The sequence below is a fragment of the Pelophylax lessonae genome, assembly GCF_965119305.1.
Source record: "Pelophylax lessonae genome assembly, chromosome: 6".
NCBI classification, from domain to species: domain Eukaryota; kingdom Metazoa; phylum Chordata; class Amphibia; order Anura; family Ranidae; genus Pelophylax; species Pelophylax lessonae.
Window position 1 is genome coordinate 69524544 of NC_138773.1, and position 26408 is coordinate 69550951.

Below are 26408 nucleotides of genomic sequence, written 5' to 3' on the forward strand. Positions count from 1 at the left end.
TTGCACAGAGAAGGTAAATAGGACATGTTTTGTTATTTTGGAAAAATAGAACTGAACCTTTAATTTTCAATCAGGTAGGCCCTTGCACTACATTATTTATAATAAATCTAAAGGAAATTGTTCATTGTATGCTCAACTAAAAGCCCAACATCATGAAAAAAAAACGCCAAAAAAACAAAAACCTCTCTTGCAATGGGGCCTCCCATTTGCAACGGGTAATTAAACCTTACGTCAATGGGCAGAGGATTAAGGCGATGCCTTAACTTACCTTATATACAGTGACAAAACTCTTAAACAATCAAAAAAAAAAAAAATATTAGTTAGGTGCCTTTATCTCTGTTGCAGCTTTCACTGTCAAGTGTATTGTATTGTATTGTACGACTAGGAAACATAGATTTGATAAATGCAACCACCATCATTTTATTCTGTAAGCTCTGTGCTTTCAGAAAACAAGTAAAGTGTTGGGGGTTTTAAGTTATCTTTAAACTGAAAACGGGCATTTACAAATGTATACGAAAAATGAAGAAAAAAGAAAAGGTTCTGGTGGTAAAAAGTTTAAATCTAACAATAATCTTTTCTTATTAGCTCCCGTTTGGTCTGTTTATACTATTAAGCGCAATTTTTTTTTTTATATCAGTTCAACAAGTGCAAAAAAATATCTGTTGATCCTGCTAAAAATCTAGTGAGCTGATAACTTTACGCACTCTTATCAGTTACAATGTTCAGTCTTTGGACTACAACCGACCCCCCCCCCCCCATGTTATGGAGATGAGGAGAGAGGTGGTGTTTTTTAGGTATCTTCCTGTCCTAGGGTGACAATGCTGCTTTTCCACAGATTTAGTATGGTAAGTCAGAATTCTCACCCTAGGAAAGATGTGTTGTTTGCAAGATCCCCAGGTATAGTAAAAAAAGTGAAAAAAGGAAGCTAAGACTGGTAAGAGAAAAATATATAAAATTTTTGTTTGGGGGTTTAGAAACACTTTTAATACCTGTAGTAACTTTAATTACAGACTCCCCACTTTTTTGCAGAGAGAGGAAAGCTCAGTCCATTAAAGACAGAATATAAAGTCAGAAGTATATGTAAACAATGCCATTAGTCATTGCATAATTGTGATAATGCCACCGTCCTGCAAACAGCTCCAAGGTGTAACAGCACTTTAATGGGTTAACAAGTGAGTGCATGAGGCTTTCAGATGATCGCGGATGTGCTGCACAGCTGTGTTCCGGTGCAGAGATGCTGACACCACTGTGCGTCATAAGCCCGGCACACGTGTCAATGTGTATGTGACTTGCATTTTCCATACACATAGAGGATAGGCTGCAACTGGTAGACTGTATTGTTAACCCTGTGTATGTCAAACCACTGCACACAATATACAGTACAATATATAATCAGACAACCAAACGCTGGAGACTTTTTTTTTTTTTAATAAGCCCTCACTCACATCACATAGGTCTCCTAGGTTTGTTTTATTTAAATGCAGGACAAATTGATCTGGAAAAACATTATACACAAACTTTATTCTTCCCAAATCAATTTCTCCTGCTTTCAAATGTACATGCATTTACAAACATTTAAACATTTAGAGTATTTAATCTGCCCCTGGACGCACAGATTTCAGTTTTTTCTAAAACCAATTAAACTGAATGCAGCTGAACACAAGTAAATGCATATTATACCAACAGTTACATTCCTTTGTATACTTTTAGAAATGTCCTATAATTGCCTAGAATTGCATGTCTGTGTAAGGGCTGGTTCACACTTGCTCAAAATACTGATGCTTATCAAGCGCTCCTATAGCGTTAATACACAATAATAGATATGGTTGATAAGCATTTATTGAGCATTAAAAACACTCCCCCAAATCCCCTATGCACGTTTGCGGCGCAGTTGACAAGCTCTTTTGGCTTGTTAAAACCACACCACAAACGCCTACAATAGTTGGTTGCTAAGGAGCGGGTCGGGAAGCCCGCTGCCGCGTCCTTAACAGCCAATGAGTCATCAGTTGTTAGTGGGCTTCCCTACTAACGGCTGAATGTAAAAAATTGGATTTTTGACTTACCGTTAGATACATTTCTCACATGTTCATTGATGGACACAGCTTCTTATTTTCTTATTTATGTCACAAAGGGGTGGTGCCACTTGGTGATGTCGCCGGCTGGCCCTGCCTATTACCTATTTAAGAAACGTCACGCGGTGGTGCAAGCAGATAGGCGGGAGCTTTTGGCGTGAGTGGAGCTCTTTTTTTCCGGCTTCGGCGTCCTCATCGTCATGATTTACGATGGATCTACATCAGGGGGCATTGTTTTTTTTATTTATTTTGATACTTTTTTGGTGAATGGGTAGAGGTACTATGTACCCCTACTCATTCACATGGGGGGGTTGAAATCTGGGGGCCCCCCAGATTCCGATAAGCCCCCACTCAAGGACCCCCACAACCACAGCCCAGGGTTGTGGGGAAGAGGCCCTTATCCCCATCAACATGTGGACAAGGTTCTTTGGGGTAGAAGGGGCAGAGCCTGTGGGGGCATATGGCCTATTATGGTTCTGGAAAGGGGGCGCTCGCTTGTCCCCTCCCTTTCCTGACTTTCCGGGCTGCATGCTCGAATAAGGGTCTTGGTATAGATTTTGAAGAGGACCCCAGGCAATTTGAAAAAAAAAATTGGCGTGAAGGCTCTGGTATGGATTGGGGGGGACCTTACGTTGTTTTTTCCCCAATTTTTTTTTATTGCCAGCAATGCTTGTTTTTACATTCAACTGCCAACGGCAAAGTCAGCTGACAGCTGATGACTAATCGGTTGTTAAGGAAGCAGCGGCCGCCTCCCAGCCTCCTCCAGTTAAAATTCTCATTGTACTAACGCGCTGCAACCGTGCTGCAAATGTGCCGCAACCGTATGACAGTGCGGTTGAGGCGTGTTACCATAGACTTGAATGGGAGGCGTTGAAAGGCTTCAAACGCCTCCTGACTCGACATGAGGCTTCAATTTTGAAGCGGTGGGATGCAAACGCATCATGTTTTTATAATGTGAACAGCACCGTGTGCTGTCCATTGTATCATTTGCATAGGCGTTTTTTAATGCCCCCTTAAACGCCTGTTTTTAATGCCAGTGCAAACTCAGCTTTAATGAGGACTAAAAGCATATAGGGCAGTCTTTGTGAGGTGAACATTACATGAACCAAGGACAGATATAAGCAAAGATACATTGAGTATGTTGAACATTAGGGCTTTTTCACAACCCAGTTTTTCTTTTTTTTTAATTCTGGGCATGTAAATTAGCACCCTAGTCTGCCAGATTTAGTTCCAAAGAGGCCATATTTGGGTCAGTTACACCCGTTTCCAATAGACTCTGCCCCCCCCCCCCCCCCCCCCACACACCCCCAGCCCGAAAACATTTAAAGCCCATTGAACTTTTAGTTTAAATTAGCTAAATACATTCCATGTGCATTTAAACAAAAGGTATAAAAAACCTTAAATGTTTGTTTTCTTTAAAAATAAGCTACAGCTGTAAAGCAGAAAAGCCTGTCACCTTGTCAGCAAGCAATAGTGAATGACTCCTGCTCTCTGTGGGAAAGCAGTGGTCTTCTTTTAGAGATTCAGCACACCTCTTGCAGAGTCAGAGCTAGAGCTTTCCAAAAAACAAGCCACTGCTGTGGAGTAGAAAGCCCTGTCCCTTGCCAGCATGCTGTAACCAAGAAACCTTGCTCTCTGTGGGAAAGCAGTGGTCTCCTTGTAGAGGTCTAACACGCCCCTTGCTGAGTAAGAGTCAGTGCTTTTCAAAAAATAAGCTATAGTCATGGAGTAGAGAAGGCTGTCCCCTGCCAGCTCGCTGTAGTAAAGCACCCTTGCTTTCTGTGGGAAAGCAGTGCTCTGCTTGAAGAGGTCCAACATGTCTCTTGACGAGTCAAAGCCAGAGCTTTTTAAAAAAAAAAAAAAAAAAGGTACAGCCGTGGAGTAGAACAGCCTGTCCCCTGCTAGCATGTTGTGGTGATGGACCCTTGCTCTCTGTGGGGAAGCAGTGGTCTCCCACATTGCCAAGTCACAGCCAGAATTCTTTGATTAGTGGTTAGCATGAGCTTTTCTTTTTGAAGCGCTCTGGCTCAGTAGGGCGCAAGGTGGACCCCTAGAATGAGAGCACTGCTTCCACACACAGAGAAAGGGTCCTACTCTGCATCTGCTGGCAGGGGACAGGCCTTTCTACTCAGGCTGTAGCTACTTTAGAGAGAAAGTGAAGACTTTAATTTTTTTAAGGAGCAGGTGACCTCCTCCCAGGATGCCGAAGAACCAAAAGGGCTCTAGGGAAGCGAAGGGAAGATGATTGTTATTGGGTAAAGGGTTTCTTTTTACAAGAGAAACTGAATGAGCCACAGTCTCTTTAAGGTGCCTTCTCTACACGTCTTTCTTCTGTACAGGAGCTTTAAAGGAAACCTTTCCTAAGAGAAACACGGAGGCTGCCATTGTTGACTATTTTTTTCCGAAAGCAGGAACACAAACACAGTTTGACTTAAAATACCTAACAAATGCTGTATATCTATCTTGTGAGCCACAAACAATACCTTTTTGTTGTGATGGCCCAGGTTGGCATGCTTGGCTCTTGAGCGTCCGCCGTTGCGCGCTAGTGTCCAGCCAGACATCACGTGTCAGTTTGGAGATCTGGAGACAGAGATGTGTTAAAAGGTTTGTAAACACCTGTATAACCACATACCCCTGAACAGTTTAGTGTTAGTGAATCCTATAAAGTGTCACATGGCCGGCTGCTATGGGATTAAGGACACTGTGACAGTTTAACAGATAAGTATGTATAATAGATTCTGATGCATTAAGTACGGGTTTGTTAGTAAGTACTTAGCTAATGAGCCTCAGGAAGTGTCAAACCTGCTCAGCTATCCAAAACAGAAGATTAGCGCTACTGCTAAGGCCCCCCCAAAGCTGTGTCTCATCTACTTTATGCAGGCCAAAGGCAGCTATTTCAAACTGATTTAAAGAGAATGCACACAAACACACACAAAAAAAAAAAAAAAATTTTTTATATATATATATATATATATATATATATATATATATACTGTATATAGTTATAAAAGTTCTTCTTAAGGCCCTCCAGCACTCTATACAGCAAAGCATTGCAGCCATCTTCAAGCAGCTTTGTTAAGGCCATTTTAAAGCACCATTCAGCACTGTTTAGCCTTCGGTTTGGGGATTAGAGAGAAAAATAAAATGGGTTGTTCTCCAAACTCATCTCCATCTGAACCTCTGCTTCTCGCCATTTTTTAACTCAATGAGCTGTGGTCTGGGTCATTGTCTGCCCTGTAGCACACCTAAACAAAGCAGAGAGATGCTGGGGATGTCAGTGAACTCATATGGATGCATGCCCATATTTAGTCAATGAGATCATTCCACTTTCTGTCCTGCCATTTTGCAGGACATTAACAATAATGTGCCACCTAGAGGCCACTCTGGGCTATATAAACTCTGCTCCTGAGCACAGCTAGAGAATGGAGACCATAGTCTGCGTACATGCGCAGTTTGAACGCCCTGCAGAGTCTGCTACTAAACTATGTGGTGCCAGGAGAGAAACCGCATACACAGTTTGATTGGCCCTCGGGGGCGCATTATTGGGAAATTAGCCAGTCCTTCAAATAGCAGGATGGAGAGGAATGATGGGCTTTTAATGGAGAATACCCCCAACAACTGCATCTGTAATAGGGGGACTTTCACCATTTCCAACAGGAGGAGCTATGGTATGTACTATTATTATTAAAATTATCATGAAAGGTGAACTTACACTTCGAAAATATATAATTTACTTTTGAAATTACACTAAAGTGATTGTAAGTTTAGGCTTTTTACTTTTTTTACATAAGACATTTACTATTTACCTCCTCTTTGCTATGGTTCTGCACAGAGCAGCCTGGTCCTCCTCTTCTCGGGCCCCCTGTTGATGCTCCTGGCTCCTCCCCCCGGTCGAGTGCCCCCATAGCAAGCTGATTGTTATGGGGGCACTTGTGCATGCTCACTCCCGAGCCCTGCCTATTGACACAAAGAGCATGGCTTGGCCTGCCAGCTCTCACTTCTTAATAATTGTGATTGACAGCAGTGGGAGCCAACGACTTTCACTGTGCTCTCTCAGCCAATGAGAAGAGAGAGAGCTGAGAGTGTCACTGCTCTCCTGCACATTGTTGGATTGAGATCGGGCTCAGGTAGGTGGGGGGGGGGGGGGAGAGCAGACTACCACAGAAGGTTTCTGAAAACCTTCTACCTTTGCAAACACTTTAACTTTTTAAAGCTAATATGAGATTTTAGTGATTGGGTTTACTTTCCATAACTTCATTAGCCGCCACAACATTCATCCTATAGCGGGTAGAAGACAGAAGGCGCATTATGTCTGGGCAGAGGGCGGGACATGCTTTTCAAGTTAACGAGCCAGTCATCTATTGCTAGGATGCAGAGTGGTCCTAGCAACACATCATCTGCTTGTTAACATGAAAAACATGTGCCGCCCTCAGTCCGTACATGCCATGCCGTCTGCATTCTATCTGCTGTGTAAGATAGTATCAGAAAGAAAGATCATTGGCAGGGGGAAAAGTAATGTAAGCAAGGGGGCATCCATAAAAAGGGGACTGGATTGCAAGGAGAGAAGGGGGGCTGTGAAGTGGGCCAGTATACAAAACAAAGGTGGGGGGGGGGGTCTCTGAAGGGGACTGGGATACAAGGAAGAGAGGACTGTGAAGGGGACTGAGATGACAGTAGAGGAGGCTATAAAGGGGACTGAGGTGCAAAGAAGGGGGTGAAGTGCACTGGGGTGCCAGGAAGCAGGGTTGTAAAGCGGTCTGGGGTGAAAGTAAGTGGGGAGGACCGAGATGCAAGTAAAGGGGGCTGCAAAGGGGATTGGGGTCAAAGGAAGGGGAGCTATGAAGTGGACTGAAGTGCAAAGAAGAGGGGTTCTGAAGTGGACTGGGGTGCAAGAAAGGGGGCTTTAAAGTGGACAGGAGTGCAAGTAAGGGGGGACTGTGAAGGGTACTGAGATGCAAGTACAAGAGAGCTGTAAAGGGAACTGGGGTGCAAGGAAGAGGACTGTGAAGGGGACTGGGATGCAAGAAAGGGGGGCTGAGGACACTGATGTAAAGGGTAGAGGTCTGTGATGTAGGGGGGGGGGGTGATGTGAAGGAGGACAGAGGACATTTAAGTAAAGAAGGCACTGTGATGTAAAATGGGGGGACTTGGATACAGAGGGGGGCTGTGATGTAAAGCAAACACTATAAGGTAAAAAAAAAAAAAAAGGGCTGTATTGTAAAGGAGGGTGCTCCGATGTAAAGGGGGTGCTATATTATAAAGGAGGGTGCTCTGATGTAAAGGGGGTGCTATATTGTAAAGGGGGTTCTGTGATGTAAAGGGAGGCACTGTAATGTATATGGGGTCTGTTTTGTAAAAGAGGGTTCTATGACGTAAAGAGGGGGTTCTGGGATGTAAAAGGGGGCACTTTGGTGTAAAGGGGGAGGGGGCTTTGATGTAAAGGAAAGGACTGATGACACTGATGTAAAGAGAAAACTGTAATGTAAGCGTGTGGGGCTGTGATGTGAAGAAACCAGATCTCCATGAATTTTAATTCAATACCCCTGCTGTAGATGATCGGACTCAGAAAAGTAGACAGAAGCCGAGGAGCAGAGTGTTCTATACCTTAAGTAGTGAGTAATGCATGGATGCTGGTCATTACCCGAGCGTCAGGATCAGAAGCACGATTGGACTGTTTATACTGACCCTGTGCATGATTTTCCATTTGTCTAAGTCTACAGGAATATTCCCCTTTGTCTCACATATAAAGGAAATTTTAATGCAGATAACAGATGGGCAAAACGTACGGCACTTGTCATCTTGTCACATGTCCATCACCACATTCCCAGGAGCAAAAAAATGCAATAGCTTTATGTAAAAGGCAGGCAAAAAAAGATAGCGAAGCATTTTTTGGTAATAAAAAAATGATTGTTCCTATATTAACACATATTTTTATGCAATAATGTCCCATGAGCATTAACGCATACTGGCGCAGCTTTGCATTAATCACAAAGGTAAGCCGAGCCATGACAGAAGGAGATATTTATTGCAAGTAAAATCTAAAGATTTGTACAAAACCTGGTGGCCTTTTCAATGCAGATTCTTCATTTTTTTTTATTTTATCCAGGACGACCAAAAATATCACCATACGCCTTGTACTTTCATGATAGCTATTCTGGGCAAAAGTCTCATGGTAGCATCCGAAAAAGCTGTGCTGTCTGTATGGTATCCCAGATTGGAGCCAAAATTTGCTAGCGCTGTGTTAACTCTTCCAATGTACTCCATTTACAAAAAAAAGATCCAGGCTTTTATTAAATAGAAAGTACAGTGCATTTTAGGTGAACATATGTTTTGAGCGATTATTGCAGTGCTTACTTTTATCTATGAACATTTAATGCTTGCCCTTCAATATTTTTGTTCTTGCACTAAATCGCAGTAAAGAATCTGAAGTAAAGTTGCAGTTGGACGAAATCGGTAGATTAACTACTAGAGGGAGCTCTTAGTTCGACTCACCTTCATTCACCCTCACTGCTTAGTAAACCTGTGGCCTAGCTATGAAAATTTATATATTTAAATACTCTTAATAAGCAGTAAATGAGTTTTAAACCAGATTGTTGGCCTCTGTAGCTGCAGGAATTGTGGAGAAATGTTCTAAAGTCTACATTAGAGGCAATATGCCCATATACTATATGTGGATTTGTGTGAGTAGTAGCGTACACCAGTACACAATAATTTTACATCAAACTACCCTAACGCACCCATGTGCATGGGGCCTTATTGTTATTGAGAATGAATTACTCAGCAGTACATGCAGCTACAAAGATCAATAAAGCCTTGTTTTCACTACTTGTTAAAGTGATTGTAAACGATCACCTTGTAAGGCCCCGTTCACACTGGGGCAACGCTACTTGCCGGGGCGACCTCATAGGTCGCGGCGCGCTGCTCGCACCGCGACCTCGGAGCGGCCGGCACGGACTTCATAACATTGAAGTCTATGCAGGTCGCTCCGGGTCGCCCCAAAGAAGCTCCGGACCCTTTTTCTAAGTCGGAGCGACTTGTGTCGCTCCTATTAGAACGGGTCCGCAGCTTCTCTATGGAAGGCGACCTGTCAGGCGACCAGGTCGCCTGACAGGTCGCCCCAGTGTGAACGGGGACTAAAACAACCCATTCAGTTTAAAATAGAAATAAAAGACAAAACATTTTTGTATAGATATAAAAAAAACATTATAAATACCTTTATCCCTTTTTTTTTAAAGTGATCCCATTCCCTCTGTTCTCAGCTGCAAAATATCTAGGGGGAGGAAAAGCAGCAGCATACTGAGCTTCCCAGTGAATGGCTGTGCAGCAGTGGCATGTCAGGACAAGTCTGATCATTGAAGGAGAGTACACTGAGTTCCCAGCATAGCTAGGGAACTGACCATGGTGTACTTTCCCATACTTTCTCATACAAGTACATGGTACAGCAGGCACATGTAAGGAATACAAAGTCTTGGGGTAACAAACGCTTTAGGAATATATATTTTCTTTAATGTCAATAGTCTGGCTATGGGTTTATTTATTAACTGTTGACATAAAATACTGTCATCAACCCCATAAAGCGTGCATTGTTTTCAATTAGTCATGTAACTCATGGGCTCTCATTGTGAGAAAGAGGAGTAAAGCACCACCATTGTGTAGCACTGCAAAAAAGGGAACAGAGCCTGTAGTGACCAAATGTAGTTGTGTCATATTTATCTATATTTACAAACTATCCAAAAAATAAAGATTTTCAAAAAAACTCACTGATGAGATTTACCTAAAATGAAACTGTACTATAGGTCTTAAAAAAAAACATCAAAAAGTCTTTGTATAAATAAGAACAACAGGGCTCAAAATTTCAAGTCCTGAGCTACTAGCCAGGCCGTAAGGGTTACTCGCCACCAGTTGCCCCACCCAACACCTACCCTGCCCCACCCCTAAACATGCCCTCATAAATTATCTCATAAAATTACACAGTTAAATGTTTTTGCATCAATGCAGAAGTTACAAAAATAATTATTAATAACAACTTTATCAGTGCCCATCAGTGAAGCCTCATCAGTGCCCATCAATGCAGCCTATCAGTGCAGCATCATCAGTGAAGCTTATCAGTGTTGCACTGATCAGTGAAACCTCACCAGTGCCCATCAGTGCAGCCTCACCTGTGCCCATTAGCGCAGTGTCACCAGTACCCATCAGTGCAGCCTCACCAGTGTCCTTCAATGCAGCCTCACCAGTGCCCATCAATGCAACCTCCCATGTTCCCATCAATCCAGACCTCATCAGTGTCCATCAATGCCCCCTCACCAGTGCTCATGAATGTAGCCTCACCAGTGCCCATCAATGCAACCTCACCTGTGCCCATCAATGCAGACTGATCAGTGCCCATCAATGCAGCCTCACCTGTGCCCATCAATGCAGGCTTACCTGTACCCATCAATGCAGCCTCCCCTTTGTCCATCAATGCAGCCTCACCTGTGCCCATCAATGCACCCTCACCAGTGTCCATCAAAGCAACCTCACCTGTGCCCATCAATCCAGCCTAATCAGTGCCTATCAACACCCATCAATTCAGCCTCATTTGTGCCCATCAATGAAGCCTCACCTCTGCCCATCAATGCAGCCTCACCTGTGTCCATTAATGCCCCCTCTCCAGTGCCCATGAATGCAGCCTCACCTGTGTCCATCAGTGCAACCTCACCTGTGCCCATCAATGCAGTCTAATCAGTGCCCATCAGTGCCGTCTCACCTGTGCCCATCAATGCAGCCTTGCCTGTGCCCATCAATGCAGCCTCACCTGTGCCCATCAATGCAGCCTCTCCAGTGCCCATGAATGCAGGATCCCCTGTGTCCATCGATGCAACCTAACCTGTGCCCATCAATGCAGCCTGATCAGTGCCTATCAATGCCACCTCCCCTGTGCCAATTAATGCAGACTAACGTGTGCCCCTCAATGCAGCCTCACCTGTGCCCATCAATGCAGCCTCACCTGTGCCCATCAATGCAACCTCACCTGTGCCCATTAATGCAACCTCACTTGTGCCCATCAATGCAGCCGCATCCTGTGCCCATCAATGCAGCCTGACCAGTGCAGGGGAAGAGAGAGGAGAGGAAGAGGAAAGCCGGTTGGATAATCACAGAGCGGGGATCGCCTTGCTGTAACAGCTTTCATTTGAATTGACGGGCACTCGCCATCACACACAGCCCCACCTCTTGGATCGGCTCCAATGATAGACGTCACATGTACCGGCATTGGACCGGTGTTCTGTCTATCAAAGGAGCCGGGCCAGGAGGCGGTGCTGTGTGTGTGGCGGTGAGCACCCGGCAATTTAAATGAAAGCTGTTACAGCGGGGCGAATTCCGCTCTGTGATGATCCGGTCGACTTTCCTCTTCCTCTCCTCTCTCTTCCCCTGGGCGATCGCCGGGAGAACGGCTCCCGAGGCAGCCCCACACAGTCATTTTCCACTCACAAAATGCGAGCAGACGAGTGGAAAATTTGAGCGCTGAGAACACAATGCAAAGACAAAATGCAATCATCAATATCTGCTTACCCAACTTAAAGCTTTTTTAGACTCTAGTAGAAAAGCGAATGATCCAAATTATATTTTCTCCAGCTATTATTACAAAGGTTTTAGGTTATTTGTGTACGTTTGAGACAATGCTAACTATGGCACATTGTGGTCCAAATGTAGAGAGAGACAACCCCAATCATGTCATTTAGTATTTTGCCTGGAATTGCTCCTGAAAAATAGCAGTGACCTTCCTGGTATTTAAATGTACCTAGCCCCCCCCCCCCCCCCCCGGTGCCCACAGCCTCATAGCTGAATATCTGCAATTCAAGATCTAAGGTACTGCTGTCTCTAAGTGCTAGTCTCAGTATATCTGGAGATGTCACTCCAAAACTGCTTACTGTTCTCCTTGCTGAAAGCTCTGACATGAGGAAGCAAAGCCTTTGTCTCCACCAATATGGCTACCTCCACACAGAGACACTGACGAAAAAGGCATTGTATGTTAGCAATGAGAAGAGGCCAAAAGCAATGTTGGTGAATAGTCCTTTGCCCTCTGCCTGCCCTTTTTTTGTCTTTAGCTTACAGTGGGTACGGAAAGTATTCAGACCCCCTTAAATTTTTCACTCTTTGTTTTATTGCAGCCATTTGCTAAAATCATTTAAGTTCATTCTTCTTCCTCATGAATGTACACATAGCACCCCATACTGACAGAAAAACACAGAATTGTTGACATTGTTGCAGATTTATTAAAAAAGAAAAACTGAAATATCACATGGTCCTAAGTATTCAGACCCTTTGCTCAGTATTTAGTAGAAGCCCCCTTTTGATCTAATACAGCCAGGAGTCTTTTTGGGAAAGATGCAACAAGTCTTTCACATGTGGATTTGGGGATCCTCTGCCATTCCTCCTTGCAGATCCTCTCCAGTTCTGTCAGGTTGGATGGTAAACGTTGGTGGACAGCCATTTTTAGGTCTCTCCAGAGATGCTCAATTGGGTTTAAGTCAGGGCTCTGGCTGGGCCATTCAAGAACAGTCACGGAGTTGTTGTGAAGCCACTCCTTCGTTATTTTAGCTGTGTGCTTAGGGTCATTGTCTTGTTGGAAGGTAAACCTTCGGCCCAGTCTGAGGTCCAGAGCACTCTGGAGAAGGTTTTTGTCCAGGATATCCCTGTACTTGGCCGCATTCATCTTTCCCTCGATTGCAACCAGTCGTCCTGTCCCTGCAGCTGAAAAACACCCCCACAGCATGATGCTGCCACCACCATGCTTCACTGTTGGGACTGTATTGGACAGGTGATGAGCAGTGCCTGGTTTTCTCCACACATACCGCTTAGAATTAAGGCCAAAAAGTTCTATTTTGGTCTCATCAGACCAGAGAATCTAATTTCTCACCATCTTGGAGTCCTTCAGGTGTTTTTTAGCAAACTCCATGCGGGCTTTCATGTGTCTTACACTGAGGAGAGGCTTCCGTCGGGCCACTCTGCCCTAAAGCCCCGACTGGTGGAGGGCTGCAGTGATGGTTGACTTTCTACAACTTTCTCCCATCTCCTGACTGCATCTCTGGAGCTCAGCCACAGTGATCTTTGGGTTCTTCTTTACCTCTCTCACCAAGGCTCTTCTCCCCAGATAGCTCAGTGTGGCCGGACGGCCAGCTCTAGGAAGGGTTCTGGTCGTCCCAAACGTCTTCCATTTGAGGATTATGGAGGCCACTGTGCTCTTAGGAACCTTAAGTGCAGCAGAAATCTTTTTGTAACCTTGGCCAGATCTGTGCCTTGCCACAATTCTGTCTCTGAGCTCTTCAGGCAGTTCCTTTGACCTCATGATTCTCATTTGCTCTGACATGCATTGTGATCTGGAAGGTCTTATATAGACAGGTGTGTGGCTTTCCTAATCAAGTCCAATTAGTATAATCAAACACAGCTGGACTCAAATGAAGGTGTAGAACCATCTCAAGGATGATCAGAAGAAATGGAAAGCACCTGAGTTAAATATATGAGTGTAACAGCAAAGGGTCTGAATACTTAGGACCATGTGATATTTCAGTTTTTCTTTTTTAATAAATCTGCAACAATGTCAACAATTCTGTGTTTTTCCGTCAATATGGGGAGCTGTGTGTACATTCATGAGGAAGAAGAATGAACTTAAATGATTTTAGCAAATGGCTGCAATATAACAAAGAGTGAAAAATTTAAGGGGGTCTGAATACTTTCCGTACCCACTGTATATAGTTCAATTTCTCTTTAACCTTATGCTTTCGTCCAGAGTTAACCACAGGTGCACAACCATACTAAAAATAGGGCAGTTGCTTCAGGGCCACCACCATGTGCGTGTGGGACATAGTGGGCTATGGCTTAGTAGTCTAGGACTGCTGGAGGGATCTGGTGTTTATTTTTTTTAAGAAATGGGGGAGGACCACCCATATTTGAACCAGGTATAACCATTTCTTAAAAACCCGTATGTACAGTGTATGCATTATAGGCATTCTTTAAATTGATGTTACCCTATAAAACAATCAAAGCCAGAATATTCTGCTGACCTGGTGCTGAGGAAGGAGATTCTGAGCATGGAAATAATGATGTACTCTACCTTTTCCTTCTCTAGAACAAGAGACTGGTGATCACAGATGAGGCCCTCGGGGAAGAAACATTTAATGTCTTGGACGGCAGCCTGATAAGAAGTGGAACCTGCAGAACATGGAAAGTGGTGTAAAGAATGGAACAATAGCCTAATGGACAACTATGTACTGTATATTCCATAATAAAACAACCTTAATTAAACTTTAACAACCCAACAATTAATGAACCCAGACTTAATTTTTACACAAAATAGCGATAATTATTGCCTAAGAGCAGTCACCGTCGGATGCCTACTATTCCCATTATTAGTCAGAAAACCATTTTGTGTCTAAGTTTAGATACTTAGAAACATAAGGAAATAATTATAAGAGTTAAGCACAATTAAGAGGTACTACTATTAAATGTGCAAAAGTCACAGGAAATCGGAGATAACACTTAGGACAACAAGGTATTTAAAGCAAACCTGTGTTTTGTTCATGCCAGGCAAAGCAACAAGTTTGCTTTAATGCCCATCTTCCCAGCAGCACATACCTCACCTTGGATGCCAAAGTGCCACATTCAGCTGCCATGTACCACAAAAATACATCAAGTTATGAAAATACATGTGACTCACCTTTCTACCATGTGACATCTCTGGTTCTTGGCCCAGCCATATCACATGGGGGCAGAGAGATAGTCCTCAACACTAACCTTAACCCCCCGACAGCAGCAAGAAACTTAGGAAGGGCTTCCTTTCTTCACTCTCAACGCCTGAACTAAGCAATAGGGGAAGGAAGGAAGGTACATATGTGCTGAATAAATTTGCCTTAAAGTTGAAGTATAAATTATATAAACAATAAAATAGCATAAACAGTAAAAAGTGGTGCAGCGCTATTCAAATAACAAAAAAGTCCACATCCAGAGAGAAAGCATAGAGCCTGTCTTCAATCATTATGTGAGGACCACCACCGACACCCAATCACACAGCCTCTTACCATATATCATAGACCCTCACTAAAAAGGTCTATGGAAGCGGTGCTACATACATCAGGCAAAGGTGATAGTGGAATCCTCCTCTAGCGATCCTCTCCGCAGGCATAACATCTCATGTCAAGATAAATGAAACACTCCTCATGGTGTAGATGTAATAATCCAATTTATTATAAATAAAAAGATCCACTCACATATTAGTTGTAAAACTCCAGCGTATTCGAGTATATTCATCCTATGTTTTAAGTCAACAAGCTGGCCACCATATCCCAGCATGTACCAGCGTCATACGTCATTGATTCCTCCCTATGCGTTTCATCATCATATGACGTCGTCAGGGGCGTGGCCTTATAGACGCTATCAACGGGCATATATATATATATAAACTAAGACGGCTGGGAGTAGGTGGGGGATGAAATTGGGTTCCATCATCCTGAACCAGTGGCTATAACCACTACACATCCAAAATAGTGATATATTCTCCACAATATCAAAAAAACAGAGGCAAAATAATAGCATACCTAATGTGCCAAAACTGTCGCATATTAAACCAATCACCATTACCAAAATAAATCACAAGAAAGAAGAAGGAAAAAAAACTGGAATTATCATACCGGGCGATGGCGCCATCTTGTTATCTCTTTACACACTACATTGGAGATGTATTAATTTATTCATATCTAATACTAAAAACTTTACAAAGTAATTGCATAAAACGAATTGATTTTAATACATACATAGAGCCAAACACAGAATAAATAAATACAAAAATAAAAAATATATATATGAAAAAAATAACAAATCAATAAAAAATGAACTCAAGCGTTGTTAATAAAAGCATTCACATCCCATTTGATATTCATACCGAATGGGGTGTACGTTTTAGCCGAGAGGCTGTAGCCTATTATCTACAGATGCCCTATTGGAGACCCAGAGGGACTTCATTTTGTCACTACTGGATTTCGCAATGACCCACAATTACTTCTGGTTTGGGGATACCTATTATTTGCAGAATAGGGGTGTGGGCATGGATGCTAAATTTCCACTATCAGCTTTGCCTGATGTTTGTAGCACCCTTAGCTTCCTTAGACCTTTGTAGTGAGGGTCTATGATATATGGTAAGAGGCTGTGTGATTGGGTGTCGGTGTTGGTTCTCATAAAGATTGAAGATATGTTCTATGCTTTCCACTGGGACTCTCTCCCTGGATGTGGACTTTTTTGTTATTTGACTAGCGCTGCACCACATTTTACTGTTTATGCTATTTTATTGTTTATTTCACAATATTGTGTCAGACGCTTCTTTGCAACATTTTAAATATTGTATTTTATTACCAGGCGCAGCAGATAAAATATAATTTTTATTGTGTCTATTGAAATTGTTTGGTGCTGCAGCAAAGTTTTCCTAATATGGATATCTTTCATTAAAGAGCCACACATTCTATTAACATAGATGGCATATTTACAGTTGTGCTCATAAGTTTATATACCCTTGCAGAATTTATGATTTCTTGGCCATTTTTCAGAGAATATGAATGATAACACAAAAACTTTTCTTTCACTCATCGTTAGTGTTTGGCTGAAGCCATTTATTATCAATCAACTGTGTTTACTCTTTTTAAATCAGAACGACAACAGAAACTACCCAAAGGACCCTGATCAAAAGTTTACATACCCCAGTTCCTAATACCATGTATTGCTCTCTTTAACATCAATGACAGCTTGAAGTCTTTTGTGGCATTTGTGGATGAGGCTCTTTATCTTCTCAGATGGTAAAGCTGCCCATTCTTCCTGGAAAAAAAGCTTCCAGTTCCTGTAAATTCTTGGGCTGTCTTGCATGAACTGCACATTTGAGATCTCCTTAGAATGACTCAATTATATAGAGGTCAGGAGACTGAGATGGCCACTCCAGATCCTTCACTTTATTCTTCTGTAACCAATTACAGGTGGACTTAGGCCTTGTGTTTAGGATCATTGTCATGTTGGAATGTCCAAGTATGTCCCATGCGTGGCTTCCGGGCTGATGAATGCAAATTTTCCTCCAGTATTTTTTGATAACATACTGCATTTATCGTGCCATCAATTCTGACCAAATTTCCTGTGCCTTTGTAGCTCACACATCCCCAAAACAACATGATCCACCTCCGTGTTTCACAGTAGGAATGGTGTTCATAGGCCTTGTTGACTCCTCTCCAAATGTAGCATTTATGGTTGTGGCCCAAAAGCTCAATTTTGGTCTCATCACTCCAAATGACTTTGTGCCAGAAGGTTTGACACTTGTCTCTGTGCTGTTTGGCGTATTGTAAGCGGGATACTTTGTGCCATTTGCGTAGTAATGGCTTTCTTCTGGCGACTCGACCATGCAGCCCATCTTTCTTCAAGTGCCTCCTTATTGTGCGTCTTGAAACAGCCACACCACATGTTTTCAGAGAGTCCTGTATTTCACCTGAAGTTATTTGTGGGTTTTTCTTTGTGTCCCGAACAATTTTCCTGGCAGTTGTGGCTGAAATTATGGTTGGTCTACCTGACTGTGGTTTGATTTCAACAGAACTCCTCATTTCCACTTCTTGATTAGAGTTTGGAAACTGCTGATTGGCATTCTCAATTCCTTTGGATATCTTTTTATATCTGTTTCTTTTTTCATACAGTTCAGCTACCTTTTCCCGCAGATCCTTTGACAATTATTTTGCTTTCCCCATGGCTCAGAATCCAGAAATGTCAGTGCAGCACTGGATGAAAGATGCAAGGGTCTGTCAGGAATCCAGAAACTCATTGACCTTTTATACACACACACTATTTACAAGCAAACAGATCACAGGTGAGGATGGTTACCTTTAATAGCCATTCAAACCCCTTTGTGTCAACTTGTTATCAGGCCAAAATCACCAGGGTATGTAAACTTTTGATCAGGTTCATTTGAGTAGTTTCTGTTGTGATTATGATTTAAAGTGGAGTTCCGGCCTCAAATACCTTTAACTAAAAATACCCCTATAATACTAATGCATTGCCCTTTACAGAACCGCTATTCTCATACTTACAAGGTGTACAGTATTGGATTTTAGTCAAAAATCTTACTTTTAAAAACGCTGTTTGGGCGCAGCCATCTTGGATGTGGGCATCTGAAGCGGCAGTGTAATCTGCTGTGTCCTTTTTCCTGTTTCCAGGGATTGTTCTGGGAGTTCTTCCTGATTCCAGCCTCCTGGGAGTGATGACATACAGCTCCCAGGATGCAATGCAAAGGAGGAAGTGATGTCGGTGGCCGTGGCCACGGGGGGGGGGGGGAAGGAGGAAGTACAATCAAAAATGCCCTGAAAATAAGGTAAGGGACCCCCGAACAAAAACTGAAAATGCCCAATTGTTGATCAGCATAGCGAGCACTCCAGGAATCACTGAAGTTGCAAAATAGGCCGGAACTCCGTTTTAAAAAGAGTAAACACATTTGAATGACAATAAATTGCTTCAGCCAAACACTAACCATATGTGAAAGAAAAGTTTTTGTGTTATCATTCATATTCTCAGAAAAATGGCCAAGAAATCATAAATTCTGCCAGGGTATGTAAACTTATGAGCACAACTGCAATTCAAATAATGAAGCACAGGATGACACTGGGGGTATGGTTCTTAGGTTAAAAAAAATAAATAAAAAATCTGGTTAAAATTTTTTAACATTTGAGGCCAATTTGTTTTCTGCTATATATTTTTGGTAAAAAAAAATCCCAATAAGCATATTTTGATTGGTTTGCGCAAAAGTTATTGCGTTTACTAACGGGAAGGATTTATGTAATTTTTATTGTTTTTTTTTACTAGTAATGGCGGCAATCTGCAATTTTTTTGCAAGACAGCGACATTGCGGCGGACAGATCGGACCCCTAACTGACATTTTTGACACTTTTGGGGGTACCAGTGACATTACTACAGTAATCAGTGCTAAAAATATGTAAAAAGGACACTGGCAGGGAAGGGTTTAACATTACTGGTGATAAGTGGGTTAAATGTGTCCCTAGGGGCGTGATTCTAACTGTCAGGGGGTGTGGTTTGTGAAGTAATCACAGAGACATGCAATCCTATATAGCAGGATCACATAGCCTCTGTGATCACTTCAGGGAGAATGACAGACGGCTGTGTTTACATCAGCCGTCTGTCCTTCTCTCTCGGGAGATTGCGAGTGGCCGTCGGCCATCGGAGCCGCCGGTCACACGCACTGGCTCCTCAGCTAACGAGCGGGGGCAGGAGCGTGCCGCCGGTGGCGCGTGCTCGCCCCCTAGAGTTTCCTGAGCGAGGAGCAGCTGCCTGCCGCAGTAGAACTGCGGCGGGCGGAGCTAAAGTGGTTAATATGTGACAGTTTTGGCACATTAGATATGCTATTATTTTGCCTCTGTCATTTTGATATGGTGGAGAATATATCGCTGTTTTGGATGTAAAGTGTCCTGCCACTGGTTCTGGACGATGGAACATATGCCGGATGCCGTTAGTTCCGGGTGCTGGAATGCAATTCCATCCCCTGCCTACTCTCAGCAGTCTTAGGTATACTGTACCCATTGATAGCGTATATTAGGCCACGCCCTGACGACGTCATATGATGAAACGCGTAGGAAGGAATCGATTGCGTATGACGCTGGTACATGCTGGGATATGGTAGCCATCTTGTTAGCTTGAAACACAGGATAGATATACTCAAATACGCTGGAGTTTTACAACTAATATGCGAGTGGATCTTTTATGTATAATAAATTGGATTATTACGTCTACACCATGAGGAGTGTTTAATTTATCTCCACGTGAGGTTGTGCCTGCAGAGAGGATCGCTAGAGGAGTATTGGAGGATTCCACTATCAACTTTGCCTGATGTATATAGCACTGCTTCCATAGACCTTTGTAGTGAGAGTCTATGATATATGGTAAAAGGCTGTGTGATTTGGTGTTGGTGGTGGTCCTCACATACAGACTGAAGACACGCTCTATGCTTTCCATGGGGAATCTCTCTGCATGTGGACCTTTTTGCTATTTGAATAGCGCTGCACCACTTTTTAAAGTTAAAGTATAGCCAAAATTTTTTTTTGGGCTATTTGCATAAAAATAAGTTGGCTCTAGGGATGCGTGCCCAATATCTAGCTGCTTTGTATCTTACTTTTACTCAAGCAGCAGTCCCCAGTCAGCACCGGATGTCCAGCATTGAGACTTTTAGCCCCAGCTGCAGTACACTGATCACTGTGAGTCGCATTCTTCTCAATAAATGCAAGGCATTCTGTGATTAGAGATTGTGACATTTATTTGCACCTTCAATTACAAAGCTAACTTATTTTTACTGTGTAAATAGCCAAAAATAATTTTTGGCCATATTACAGCTTTAATAGTTAATTCACACAATACGCATTACCATTTATGTGGCTCCATTTTGCAACACAGTTAAAATGAACAGACAGTAAACAGGGTTTCCTTTTCTACTCTACATGACCTATTCTCAGTACCTTAGACCTGCATAGTGCTTTTTATTGTGTATTCCTATTCATGCCTAAGAAATGGAATCCTTCAAAACTGCAGGGAAATCTATAAGAAAAAACATGCCAACATGTATTCCCATATTTGTTATGTGGGAGCACATAATCAAGAGGTGAATGAAATATTATAAAACAGCGCTAACAGGAGAATGTAAATGAGTAAATACAATCCTTCAATAATAAACAATATAAAGTGCACTTGGTGATGAATGTATGACAATAAAAATTAATATATATAAAAATATATACAAAAATACAAAGATCAAAAAATGCTTTGGTGCTAAAGTGAATTATTGCAAAATAAAGTGCAGTCCAAAATTATGAGTCCAATAAAATATTCAGATAAAGTGCTGGACAGAAAGTGCTTGATGTGCTCCACACAGTGATATAAGTGCTCCAAACAGCCCCTTTTGGGGATCCAATCACCAGATGCTAAAGAGTAATCAAGCCTCAAGAAGCAGTAACTCTTCAAAACAGTCCTGGGGATGGATGGATCTGTATCCCACCAGACGAGCCTCCAAACTTTGCTAATGGTCTCTTATATACATATTTACATGAAACGTGAAACGAATGCAGACCTTCTTTTTCTGCACTTCCAAGAGTCTTCTGAGACCAACCGAATGGAGCTTTTGTGTCCTGAATACTGTATTGCTGCCTGCAGTATGAGACTGTTTCTGTACTTGATTTGCCCCTGTCCTGGAACCTAAGATGAGCTTTCTGGAGGAGGCTATTCCAGAGGTCCCCCAGCCAAGACAGAAGCTGGGACACCAAAAAGGATTCTTTCAGCTGCAGGTAGTCTCCCAGGGATGCCAGAGTCCTCACGTTGGGTCTTACTCCTCCAGGAACAATACTCTTGGAGACACTGTTATACTGTACACAGAACCATCCACATCAGTCCTCGCCCCAAAAGATCTTACAGTCTATCATCCCCATCACAAAGCTTTAAGACACATACTGTATGTCAAACACAAGACCGTGGGCCAAGTGCAGCCCGCTAGACCTTGTCATGTGGCCTTCGCACCCAGTTTTGCAGCCGAAACATGGCGGAACTCCTTTCCACCACCTCCGGCTCCCACCCCCTGCTCCCCGCTGTTAGTTCTAAACACAGAAACCTTCTGTGTTTACAAGGGACAGCTTTGCTTTCAGTGGCTCCTGAATCTAACAGATCCCTGCATGCACTCACAGTCGGGCATTGTGGGGAAAGTTCTCCAGAATATGTGAGAACGATTGACCTGCAAGAGCCGCCTACAGAGGGAGGAACTACAGTTGAATACACAGGTAGTAGAGGCACCGACACAGGAAGGAACTAGAGCCAAATACACTGGTACTAGAGCCCCTTACATAAGGTGGTACTAGAGCCAAGCCAGGAGAGAGAGAGTATAGATTTGAGGAAGCTTTGGGGGGGGGGGGCTTAAGGTTGCTAACTATGCATAGCACACCTCTACACCCTACACTCTGTACACAGTACACCCCTAAATTCTGCACTCTGTACGTAACGTACTTCCGAGCTTTGCACGCTGCATACTCCCGAACTCTGCACTTTCTACATAGCGTACTCCTGAACTCTGTATGCAGCGTACTTCTGAACTCTGCACTCTGTACGCAGCACACTTCTGAACTATGCACTTTGTACGCAGCGTACTTCTGAACTCTGCACTCTGTATGTAACGCACTCCTGAACCCTGCACTCTGTATGTAGTGTTCCCCTAAACACTGCACTCTGTATGCAGCGCACTTCTGAACCCTGCATTCTGTACAAAGCGCACTCCTGAACTCTACACTCTGTTCGCCGCATACTCCTGAATACTCCTATGTATTTGAGTAGATACATAGTCTTACAAATAAAACCAGCTCTTTAAGGGCAACCATAATGCCGACGCAGCCGTGATAAAACTTAGCTTGACACCTCTGCTCTAAAGTATTTCTGCATAAAAGTCAGTTAACCCACCAGTGTTTTTAGATTGTGGGAGGGCAATGGAGCAAACAAGAGGAGATACAGCATGTGGCACATGGCCCCAAAGTGAATTCTGGACTTAAATGCTAGAAGGCAGCAGCACTAACCACTAGTCGCTTTACTGCCCATATCATAAATGCTAGTTCCATCCAAGACTCAAATTTAAGATCTGGCTTGTTCCACCCTTTGGTTCCTGATATCTATCAGAGAATTCATTGGGTGAGATTCTTCTATTGTCACCTCAAATAGTAACCATAGGCTGGTGTGCTGCCTCAAGTATAACAAATTGACATATGGAATTTTCATGGTACTAATTGCTTCAATTCTCTTCTGCACTCATAGGAAATGTAAGTGTGGAAATAGTCCAAGGGACTCTAGATAATAAACACATGGATCCACTAAAAGTCAAGGGTTCAACTTGAATTAGGTGTTAGACACGGGGATCAAGTTGCATTAAATAAAAGGGCCATTGGAAACAGGAAGCATGCAAGGATCTATACAGCAGAAAATAAAATTCTAATTTAACACATGGATATGGTACATAGTAGCTGACCACAGCAATCATATGAAGTGATTTAACAATATGGGGAAGAGAGACAAGAAAAGCATCTATAATTTAAACTCTTCTCACTGAGGTTTTCCAGTAAGTAGGAAAGATGGACTGACAAGTCACTTAATGGCTCCCATCTGCTGTCATTTTCTGGGCTTCATTGGTTCATCAGATGTGTGAAATGTGCAGCGTTTTTCCTTCAAAGAAATAGCTAAGCTTATTATTCACTGGGTGACAGTTAAAGTGAGCGATCAGTTTAAAGACAATCCATAATGATTCATTTTTGTTAAAGAAAATATGGGAATGTGAACTTTTTAATGTAAATGACATCATAAACATGATGGTAATGATGTCAAGCTGTGCCCAAAAAAATCAAAGAACTAGTCACCACTATTTCATGTGGTCTCCCTATAGGTGATATTTCTCCCCATTACTGACATTCCATGTCTTGTTTTGCATTATGTTTCTGCGTGGACAGGGCCGCAAATAGGGGGGTACCTCCTGTAGGGGGCCCAGGCACACAGGGGGGCCTGAACAGCAGGTGATCAGTGCGACTGGAAGGGAGGACAATAACATAAGGATGCACTGTGTCTGTGTCTCTCCCTCCAGTATCTGAAAGCCAGTTTTTCCCCCCTCTCCCTCCCACCGGCTTCAGCTGCTGGAGGGAGAGACACAGACACAGTGAATAGTTCTGTAATTGTCCCCCCATCCCGATGCACCGTTCCTCCCCCGTGTGCCCAGGCTCCCCCCCGCACCCAAAAACTGGTTGGATCTAAAGAAGGGATGACACCTCGAAACGCATCAGCCAGCCTTACTGTGGGAAGATACATCCAGAACGTGTCACCATGGATATATAGCTGCTTATGATTTGATATGCTATTTTCAAGCACATGCTTGTGAGTATCTTTCTTTTATCTAATAATGTAACTCATTGAGGATAAGGCACTAGGCCAGCGCGCCCTCTGTTTGTTTCTCAATTTCAGTGCATTCAGACACCCCCAGTCTTGTAAGGGCAACAAGGTAGCATTTATCCATATCTGACAGGACAAGAGCCTAGTACAACACCATTGTGGGGCCCACCTTTTGGGCGCAGGAGAGATGTGTATTGTTTTTTTCCCCCCTGGCACGCCCCCCCCCCCCCCGCAGTGCTGCCAGCTTTCCTCTCCCGCCAGCTGCTGCGGGTACACAGGCGCATGGAGAGTGGGGAAAGGGACTGGTAAATATGTTATTTACCGGAGCCTTCCTTTTCTGAATTGGACACAGTGAGTGATTGGTATGGATTGCTTCTGTGTCCATTGATAACTGAGCATAGTAAACTGTGTTTAGAAAGTAAACAGGAGCCTCTGTCTCTTGTTCATTCCTCTTCAGTGCAGCTGAGGCTACAGAGAAAGGAATTAAAGAATCTGTGCCTTCAATTCCTTTCTCTGTCTCAAAGGTGAGATGTCAGGGTTCTTGTAAAATATATTTTTGTATATTGTTTAATTTGTAAAATAGTTAAAAAAAAAAAATGTAAAAACATGGTAATTCTGGGTGGAAGGAAAATGATAAATGGTTTTCCAAATTTTTTACAAATACATATCTGAAAAGTTTGTTGTGCATTTGTATTCAGCCTCCTTTACTCTAATAACCCCAACCAAAATCTAGTGGAACAAATTGCCTTCAGAAGTCACCTAATTAGTAAATAGAGTCCACCTGTGTGTAACCTAATCTCAATATAAATACTGTACAGATTTTCTGTGAAGCCCTTAGAGGTTTGTTAGAGAAACTTAGTGAACAAACAGCATCGTGAAAGGCAAAGGAACACACCAGACAGGTCATGGATAAAATTGTGGAGAAGTTTAAAGCAGGGTTAGGTTATAAAAAAATATCCCAAGCTTTGAATTTCTCACAGAGCACTGTTCAATCCATCATCCGAAAAATGGAAAGAGTATGGTACAACTGCAAACCTACCAAGACATGCTGGGCAAGGAGAGCACTAATTAGACAAGCAGCCAAGAGGCCCATGGTAACTCTTGAGGAGCTGCAGAGATCCAACAACTATTAGTCGTGCACTCCACAAATCTGCCTTTTTGGAAGAGTGGCAAGAAAAAAGCCATTGTTAAAAGAAAGCCATAAGAAGTCCCATTTGCAGTTTGCGAGAAGCCATGTGGGGGACATAGCAAACATGTGGAAGAAGGTTCTCTGGTCAGATGAGACCAAAATTGAACTTTTTGGCCTAAAAGCAAAATGCTATGTGTAGCGGAAAACTAACATTACAAATCACCCTGAACACACCATAGCCAGCGTTAAACATGGTGGTGGCAGCATCATGTTGTAGGGATGTTTTTCTTCAGCAGGGATAGGGAAGCTGGTCAGAGTTGATGGGAAGATGGATGGAGGCAAATACAGGGCAATCTTAGAAGAAAACCTGTTAGAGTTTGCAAAAGAATTGAGACAGAGGAAGAGGTTTACCTTCCAGCAGGACAACAGCCCTAAACATACAGCCAGAGCTATAATGGAATGGTTTAGATTAGTGATGGCCAACCTTGGCACCCTCGGAACCTTGTTTTGGAACTAGATTTCCCATGATGCTCATACACTCTGCAGTGTAGTTAAGCATTATGGGAAATGTAATTCAAAAACATGGGGGGGGCCAAGGTTTGCCATCACTGGTTTGGATTAAAGCATAATAATGTGTTAGAATGGCCCAGTCAAAGTCCAGACCTAAATCCAATTGAGAATCTGTGGCAAGACTTGAAAATTGCTGTTCACAGACGCTCTCCATCCAATCTGACAGAGCTTGAGCTATTTTGCAAAGAAGAATAGGCTAAAATTTCACTCTCTACACTCTCTAGATGTGCAAAGCTGGTAGAGACATCCCAAAAAAGACTTGCAGCTGTAATTGCAGCGAAAGGTGGTTCTACAAAGTATTGACTCAGGGGGGCTGAATACAAATGCACTCCACACTTTTCACATATTTATTTGTAAAGATTTTGAAAACCATTTTGAATTTTTCTTCCACTTCACAATTATGTCCCTCTTTGTGTTGGTCTATCCCATAAAATCCCAATAAAATAAATTTACGTTTTTGGTTGTAACATGACAAAATGTGGAAAATTTCGAGGGGTGTGAATACTTTTGCAAGGCACTGTATACAGGAACTGCAATATTGTGGCAGACATTTGGACACTGACACTTTTGACACTTTGTGGGAGCCAGTGACACTAATACAGTGATAAGTGCTAAAAAATATGCACTGTCACTGTACTAATAAGAAAAGAAAAACATCCATGGGACTTTAAACGAGG

At 42.8% G+C, this 26408-nt stretch overlaps 1 protein-coding gene across 1 annotated transcript in view; it reads right to left on the minus strand.

Annotated features, from left to right (window-relative positions):
- LOC309558919 (dynein axonemal assembly factor 8-like) overlaps positions 1–26408 on the minus strand; it is a 211969-nt gene that overhangs the window by 32401 nt on the left and 153160 nt on the right. The window contains exons 26-27 of the mRNA XM_082262014.1: positions 14164–14261; positions 4556–4652 (exon numbers count right to left, since the gene is read on the minus strand). Of these exons, the coding sequence (XP_082118140.1) occupies positions 4556–4652; positions 14164–14261 (195 nt within the window). The remainder of the gene's footprint in view (positions 1–4555; positions 4653–14163; positions 14262–26408) is intronic.